At 37.2% G+C, this 7,884-nt stretch overlaps 1 protein-coding gene across 1 annotated transcript; it reads left to right on the forward strand.

Moving 5' to 3' along the window:
• Positions 1-1,786: 1,786 nt before the first annotated feature.
• Positions 1,787-4,871, forward strand: LOC122658242 (protein NRT1/ PTR FAMILY 6.2-like). Its single transcript, XM_043853158.1, has 5 exons — positions 1,787-1,880; positions 2,722-2,939; positions 3,038-3,585; positions 3,777-4,117; positions 4,294-4,871. The coding sequence occupies exons 1-5, from the start codon at positions 1,787-1,789 to the stop codon at positions 4,869-4,871; spliced, it is 1,779 nt and encodes a 592-aa protein (XP_043709093.1).
• Positions 4,872-7,884: the final 3,013 nt, after the last annotated feature.

Genomic DNA, 7,884 nt, shown 5'->3' on the forward strand with positions numbered 1-7,884 from the left:
GTCTTTCAAGTATCAAATTTGGGAATGAAAAAAAACAAGGTGAACAATGCATTTTTATGTGTTCTAGATGGCCTTATCTAATCAAAGTTGAATATTATTTTAAGTTGCAATTAATTAGAAGATGAGAATTTTCATTTATTTATTTTAGATTTTAATTACACAGCCTAAGGGAAGAATCAAGGAGTTTTTTTATTCTTATACTTTACTTTATCTAATCTGTATTTGAAGCATTAATCGTGTTCCCTCAATATAATAGGGTAGAAACAAATCTACTGAAGATAGTGATTTATTAGTAGAAGGGATAATTAGTTTAAGATTTATAAGGAAAAAATTCCTTCCTTTAATTCTTTTTATTACAGAAACTATGCAAAAGTTAATGAAAGTTATCTTGGTTGAAAGAATTTAATAATTTAAAATTTTGGTCAAATATATGTGGCCTTCTTTTATACATCTATTTATTCATTTTTATAAGCCACGTGGATTTTCAAGCATGGTTTGAAGTATCGATATCGTATCGCTCGTATCGGATAATACATACTAGTTTTGCAAGTGATTAATCCCGATACCGTATCAGTGATGTGGTACAGGCAAGGGATAAAATGATAAATAAAAAAACCCATTTTAAAAAGAGAAATAGAGGTAAATTTGTCCGATACGGCCAATCCATGTCGATACTAATTTGAAACCGTATTGATTTCTGAATTGATCGATACCCGTTCTGATACCATGCACTAAAACCATGCCTTACACACTTAAAGGCTAGAAGATCAGTAGAATCTAGAAAGTAATTTGTCAAGATAACATCAAAGAAACAGTACCGTACTTTTCCGTACATAGAACTTCTACTCAAATATGAAACATGCAACATGACCCATAGATCCCCAAATTTTTTTATTTATTATATTTTTGTTATTGTTTTTGCGATAGATAATTGTTGATTTTGGCACATGTGTGCGTGCCACGCCTTGTGTGTTCTTAACCATTGTGAGAGATATAAATACAATAGCTAAGGTTCTATGGGAAAAGCCAGTAAAGAGAGCATCAGTGTTGTGATGTGAGCGATTCTTTGCTACTACAAGAGAGAGCAACAGCAGAGAAAGATTCGGCATAAGAAGGTTGTGTTTGTTTTTCATTAGGTGAGACAGACCGAGCTGATGCTCTCTCTCTCTCTCTCTCCCTCTCTCCCTCTCTCCTTCTTTTTGTGGTAGTAAAGATAGATTGTTATTTCATGGTTGCAGGCACCATTGCTATTGTTGATCTTATTTTTGAAAGTTTTTGTTATCTTATTCTCTTAATGAAATATTATAAATTAAATGGAGAGAATACTAGCTAGATGTCCGAACCATCAATGGATGGAGGAAAATTATCTTCTCCAGTTTTTTGCCCGACCCAGTTCCCCAGTGCCTCTAATATGGGGGTTGGGTGGATCCTATCTAAGTAGGGATCTAGAGAGAAAATGACATATAGAAAATGATGTGGATTTTCCACATGCCAAATTTTATATTTTAATTCAATTTATCCTCTTATTTGTTTTAGGTCATGGGAGGCCCTGATTTTTTCAGTACCTTGTTTTGTCAATTGATAAATTCATATTGGACCCGATACTTTGACCATAGGGAACAAATGAAAATTGGGAGGCTTGACCTCAGAATCCGAACCCCAAAAAAAAACAGAAGAGACTTTCAAAGTCATATGCTTTGCTTGAGAGAATACCTGAATCATCCAGGTTTCGTTACTTTATTGTTTTCTAATTAAAATAATGTAATATGTTTTTTAGGAGAGAAAAATGAGTCCAAAAATTAATTATGTGATAGACTACAAGGGACAACCAGCTGACAAGACGATAACGGGAGGATGGTTGACTGCGGCTCTTATCCTAGGTATCATCTCTTCTTTTGTGCTCTGCATACCTAATTTTGAATATTATATTTGCAGAGGTTGCGATAACATAATTTTAAGAAAATGTTCCCACACGCCCATTGTGGGAGCCTTTTACTTACAATCTGCCCATGTGGACTGTGTTGCTATTCGAACAGTTTGATAAAGAGTTCATGGTGTATATTCGAACAGTTTGATAAAGAGTTCATGGTGTAGATTAGTCACGTATCAAATTTAAGAATCTAATTCAATCAAATGTCTTCTTATAGATTGGCATATATTCCATGTATTTCCATGCGTGTCTACGATACTCCAAAACTACTATGCACTCTCACTCACCCTAGACTTTCAAAGATATGGCTTTCCATGTGACAAACTCTGATAGTGGTGGAACATGACATGTAAGGAACCTAGGGATTTATTTGTCCAAAAATTTGAGCCCAGCCGATCTATCACATAATAGTCTTTTAAAGTGAGAGTGTAGCAAAGGTTCCTAATACAGGTGTGTAGGAATGGGGCTCCCCATAATTTAGTTTGATCTTCCAATGTATTCCCAAAAGTTCAATCACTTACAATATAGGACTAAGTTTCCTCAAGCCACAGTGAATGAGAATCCATTAACCATTGGGCTTCATATGGGTATCACGAGGGTATTTTGGTGAATGTATTAAAACCATTGAATTGAAATTGAAAAATTTACTTGTGTCTTATCCCTACATAAGCATAATAGTGAAGCGTACAATCTTAAGCTTAGTTGACATACACATAAGAATTTATCACCGAAGTGAATTTGCAAAAATTTCAAATTTGTACTTTGATTATTAATGACAAAAACTTGTGTAGTTCTTGAGGCATGTGAGAGGTTCACTACAATGGGGATCGCATCCAACATGGTGACCTATGTGGTTGGGACATTGCATCTTCCTAGTGCAACTGCGGCCAATATCGTATCGAACTTTGGTGGCGCAGGATTCCTCTTATGTTTGCTCGGCGGTTTCGTGGCTGATAGTTTTTTAGGCCGGTATTGGACAATTATCATTTCCTCACTCATCATATCAATCGTAAGTACTAGAAATATCAAAGAAGATAGTGAGTCACCTTTAATTATTCTCTCTCTCTCTCTCTTTTCCTCACTATATATGAATTATCGATGCTGCAGGGTTCTGCCCTTTTATCAATATCTTGTGCAATACCAGGACTACGCCCACCCCCTTGCAACATTAATAGTAGTACATGCGTAGAGGCCAATGGATTCCAAGTTGGAGTTCTGGTTGCTGCTCTATACGTGATCGCATTGGGACAAGGAGGACTTAAAGCCAATGTATCAGGATTTGGAACTGATCAATTCGACGAGAATGATAAGAAGGAAAAATCCAAGATGGATTACTTTTTTAGTAGATTTTATTTCGTCATCAGCCTTGGGTCTTTACTTAGTGTCACCGTGGCAATCTACGTACAAGACAATGTTAGCCGAAGCTGGGGATATGGACTTTGCTGTTTCGCATTCTTTTTTGGAACACTTCTATATATGTCGCGGACTAGAAGATATAGGTACAAAAAATGTGTGGGAAGTCCCATTGTTCAATTTCTCAACGTTTTGGTGGCTGCTCTAAGGAAGAGGAAACTCAAATGCCCTAGCAACGTTGATGCTTTATATGATGACTCAACTAACGCTACTCCAATAATCCGTCACACAGACCAACTTCGGTAAGTAAGTAGTGTATAGAGAGTCACAAAGCTACAGATCTAACACATGAAGCTATACTATCTTCTTCATCTTTAATAACAAGACAGTCTACAAGAAACAATTTCTATTTCTAAATAATTTTGTGTTTCATTTGCATTAATTTGCAAGATTATTCTAATACTTCTACCCTTCTAATTTTCTTTTATTGCAGTTGGTTGGACAAGGCTGCAATCATAGACGAAAACGACTATGGGACTAATGGTTCTGTGATTCGAAACCGTTGGAAACTCTGTACAATCACAAAGGTAGAGGAAGTGAAAATGATGGTTAGACTAATGCCAATTTGGGCCTCCACAATCTATTTCTGGTGCATACATTCGCAGGTGCTCACCTTCTCAATAGAGCAAGCTTCAACATTAGAGAGATCAATTGGGAACTTTCTAATCCCTGCAGGATCTTTCAATATCTTCTATATTGCCGGCATATTGATTGGTTCTGCTTTCTACGACCGGGTGATCATTCCCTTGATGAAGAGGTGGAAAGGGAAACATGGTAGGTGTGATAGACCATGAAGTACATAGTAGATTAATTATTAGAGGATAATATTCATATAAATCAATTAAAATTTTAGGGTAATTTAGATTTTATATCTTAAAAGACTCATGCAAGAGTATTCCTTTTCAGTTCTGACCCAAAATTAATATGGCTTCACTCTTTTTAATTTATAGGCTTCACCAACCTGCAAAGAATAGCCATTGGCATTGTCTTTTCAATTTTGGCCATGACAGTTGCTTCCATCGTGGAGACAAGACGGTTGGCCGTGGTTAGAGTTGTGGGTGGCAATGTAACAACTTTGCCTATGCAATTCTACATATTGATTCCACAGTTCTTCCTTGTTGGCTTGGCAGAATCATTCACGTACAGCGGTCAGCTTGACTTCTTCATAACCAGATCACCAAAAGGGATGAAATCGATGAGCACTGGGCTTTTCCTCTCGACTGTGGGACTTGGGTTTTTTGTCAGCACCTTCTTGGTGTCCATAGTCAACCAGGTGACTGGAACCCAAGTTGGCACTGGATGGCTAACTAGTAACATAAACTATGGGAAATTATACTATTTTTATGCTCTTCTAGCTGTGTTAAGCTTCATAAACTTGATATTCTATCTTCTTTGTGCCATATGGTATGTGAGGACAATGAAAAATACTTCACAAATAGAGAACATCATTACAAATTCTGAAGAGGAAGAGAGACATGCTATGCAGATGGCTGGCACCCTTACAGTTGCAGAGAAAGATTGTGAATGATATGTGACTCCCTTACAGTTGCAGAGAAAGATTGTGAATGATATGCAACCAACGCATGTCTTTGTCTTTCCCACCTCCCCCCTTTATCTCCCTTTTTATAGTTTTTCTTTCAAATTGGTATGTATAATACCAATAGTAATCATCACATGATATGAGATATTGTAGTTATAAACAAAGAAAAGAAAATTGATGTACTTATAGTTCTGAACCCAAGAGTGATTCTTATGTTTTACTCTCTTCATCTTCTCCATCAACAATACTCTGTTTTTTCCCCCTTTCAAAGCTTTGTAATCTAGATTTTCAGCAATCTGAACCATTCCAACATTTTCTTAGCTTCATCTAAAACATAAGGATTAAGGGCACAAGCATTAACAGTTAAGAAACATAAGGATTAACTTCTGCAAGTCAAGCATCATGTTTCTTCCATAGCTCTATGCATTCAGATGTGTCATTTCATATAATTCAATCTATTTTGAAAGATCTGATCGGATATAGAATTCTTACTTGTTTGACTGTTTTAGTCCGACTCCAAGTTTAAAATCCTTGGGTGGAATTTGTCAATTTGGATTGGAATCAGTCGTGATCAACTCGATTCCGGTCGAGTCTAGGGTTTTCAGGATTTTAGATTTGAGGGCCAATTCAAATGTTTTGTTCGATCGGATCGGAGTTGGCAATGACTTATTCGATCTCTGAATCTGAATGTAAAATATTGGATAGAATCGGCCCTTCGGGTCAGAATTAGCAATGATTGATGCTGATTATGGCCATTCCAGAATTGTTGATTCTAGGGTTTTTTAAATTGGATTGGTGGTTTTCAGATTTGATGCCCGATTCTAGGATTTTTTGGGCTGATTCCGGTTGATTCCGATCCAATCTGGATGAAAATCGGCATGAACTGATTCTTTATCTGATTTTCATGCATACTTTCTGTATCCATGAGAGCAAATGGAAGTGTCTTTGAAAAATTAGTTGTTGTACTCTTTCTTTAAAGATAAATATAATAGTTAATATTGGGTTTATAAGCTAGAATATCAGACAAAATATTGAAACCTCTAAAATCAAAATAATGGGATTCCTCTAAAAGGTTTCAAATTTCCACTCAATCAATCTGTGTCATTACATCGCTTCTAATGAGGGCAGAAAAAAAATTATATTTAACAATGAAAATGAGCTTATCATCTTGCTTTAGTAGGTAAAATATGTTTGGTACAATTAGGGTAAAAATTTCAAAGCATAAAAAGAAAGAAAGAGAGAAGCACACTAATAGAGAGAGTGACTAGAGGATAATTGCTATGAGGACGTAAGTAGTACAGAGTTTTAGTTTTTCACATATCTCTGTAAGAATAACAAGGAAACGAAAGAGGAGAGAAAATATCGTTACTCACAGAGCCCTCTTCGGTATATATCTTCTATGAGGTTTATTGTCAAACAGGAGGTGGGCTTCTCAAATCAGGGTGAGACTTGAACGAAACTGGAAGAAATTAGAGATTAACGATGTGGGTGGAGGCGACCCAACTTATCTATAATTGAAGAGACAGAGAGCATGATGATCAATATGAAGACGCCAATTCCAAGTGCCGAGGAGCTTTGCCTTCAATGAGGGTAGACGATGAGGAGATGAAAACGATGGTTGAGGTCAATGCCATTGCTTCTTCATTCGTTTTCTGTGCTTCCAGGAAAACAGAGGCCTCCATTTCTTAATATTGTGGCATCTGAAACCATCAAAAGGACAATACAAATGTTAAACAGAATAATTTTGCAGAGAAACAAAGATGCCGATCGTGACAACTTCTGTGATAATTTACAGACAAAACAAAGATTTGTAGAAGTTCCAAAGAGTAAGGGAAAATGTGCGAAATTGCGAACTCTTTGCTCTTTGAATCCTTCTGTAAGTAAAAGACCTCGGAGAGAGAGAGAGCCGAGAGGTGAGAGAGACAGGGCCTTTACCTGACTAGCCGGAGATAGTCTCCAGTGACTGACTGGAATCGTAGGAGTTGGAGCACTTGAATGTCGGAAAGAGAAGATTAGAGATGCCAAAATTTTATCCCTCAGAACCAGCACTGTTGAAAAGACGATTTGTCTGAGTCGTGGAGTTGTTTCTTGGACTCGGCGAGGAGGAAGAAGACTAACATATGCTTTTGAGTTTTGAGAAAGTGTCAATTTACATACATACCCTTCATCGGAACGTTTGAGGTAAGAATCGACATTCAAAACTTTAAAGGGAAATTATCAGGGTCACCCCCTGACGTTGCCTATATTTTAAAAGCACACTCATTAACTATCATAATATCAATCATTACCAATTTTTGAACCGTGTTAACCTCAAAATTTTATTTGACCAAAATACCCATTATCCTTTATTTCTTTTCTTTTTTTTTTTTTTTCTTTTCCCAACTACGTTAATCTCTCTGTCTTATCTCTCACTTAAAAGATTAAAAGAGAAAATGAGATACTACCACCAGCAGCTTCTCTTCGTTTTTCTTGCTGAAACCGCACCGTTCTCTTTTCTTCTTCTTCTTCTTGCAACCACACCCAAACCACCCCACCAGCCTTGCACCCTGCTGCAACTCAAACCACCATACCATACCGGCCCCCTCCTCCTCTTCTTCTTCTTCAAACCATCCACCTGCCCCCACCCCCTGCTGCAATCCAACCCACCACCATGTTGGCCCCCACCACCCAAACCCCCTGAAAACACACCCCATCCCTTCTTCTTTCTTTCCCCCTTCCCCTTCCTAACTCTTTGATCGACTGCTAGTTTTCAGAAACTACCTTACATGCTCTGTTTTCTGTTGTTCACCCATTTCAGTCTTAGACTTGGGGTTTTCAATCTATACCCATTATACTGAACCTCAGTTCGAGGGCTTGCAAGACCTGGAAGTTCTAATAAAGTTTAGGGATCTTTTTTTCCTACTGCCATATGTTATTGCAGAATAAAATATCAGTTTATATTGACCTTTATTTGGGCTGCCATCTCTTGCATTCGGTAGAGTTAGAAGTTAGGAATTTATCC

This window comes from Telopea speciosissima, chromosome 4 (assembly GCF_018873765.1).
Source record: "Telopea speciosissima isolate NSW1024214 ecotype Mountain lineage chromosome 4, Tspe_v1, whole genome shotgun sequence".
Lineage (NCBI taxonomy): Eukaryota > Viridiplantae > Streptophyta > Magnoliopsida > Proteales > Proteaceae > Telopea > Telopea speciosissima.

What these genes read in the sequence shown, in the direction of transcription:
- LOC122658242 (XM_043853158.1), top strand. Translation starts at nt 1,787, where the DNA reads ATGAGTCCAAAAATTAATTATGTGATAGACTACAAGGGACAACCAGCT. An exon ending in GACTGCGGCTCTTATCCTAG is followed by an intron (nt 1,881 to 2,721) that starts GTATCATCTCTT and finishes AAACTTGTGTAG; the next exon opens with TTCTTGAGGCATGTGAGAGG. An exon ending in CGTCACACAGACCAACTTCG is followed by an intron (nt 3,586 to 3,776) that starts GTAAGTAAGTAG and finishes CTTTTATTGCAG; the next exon opens with TTGGTTGGACAAGGCTGCAA.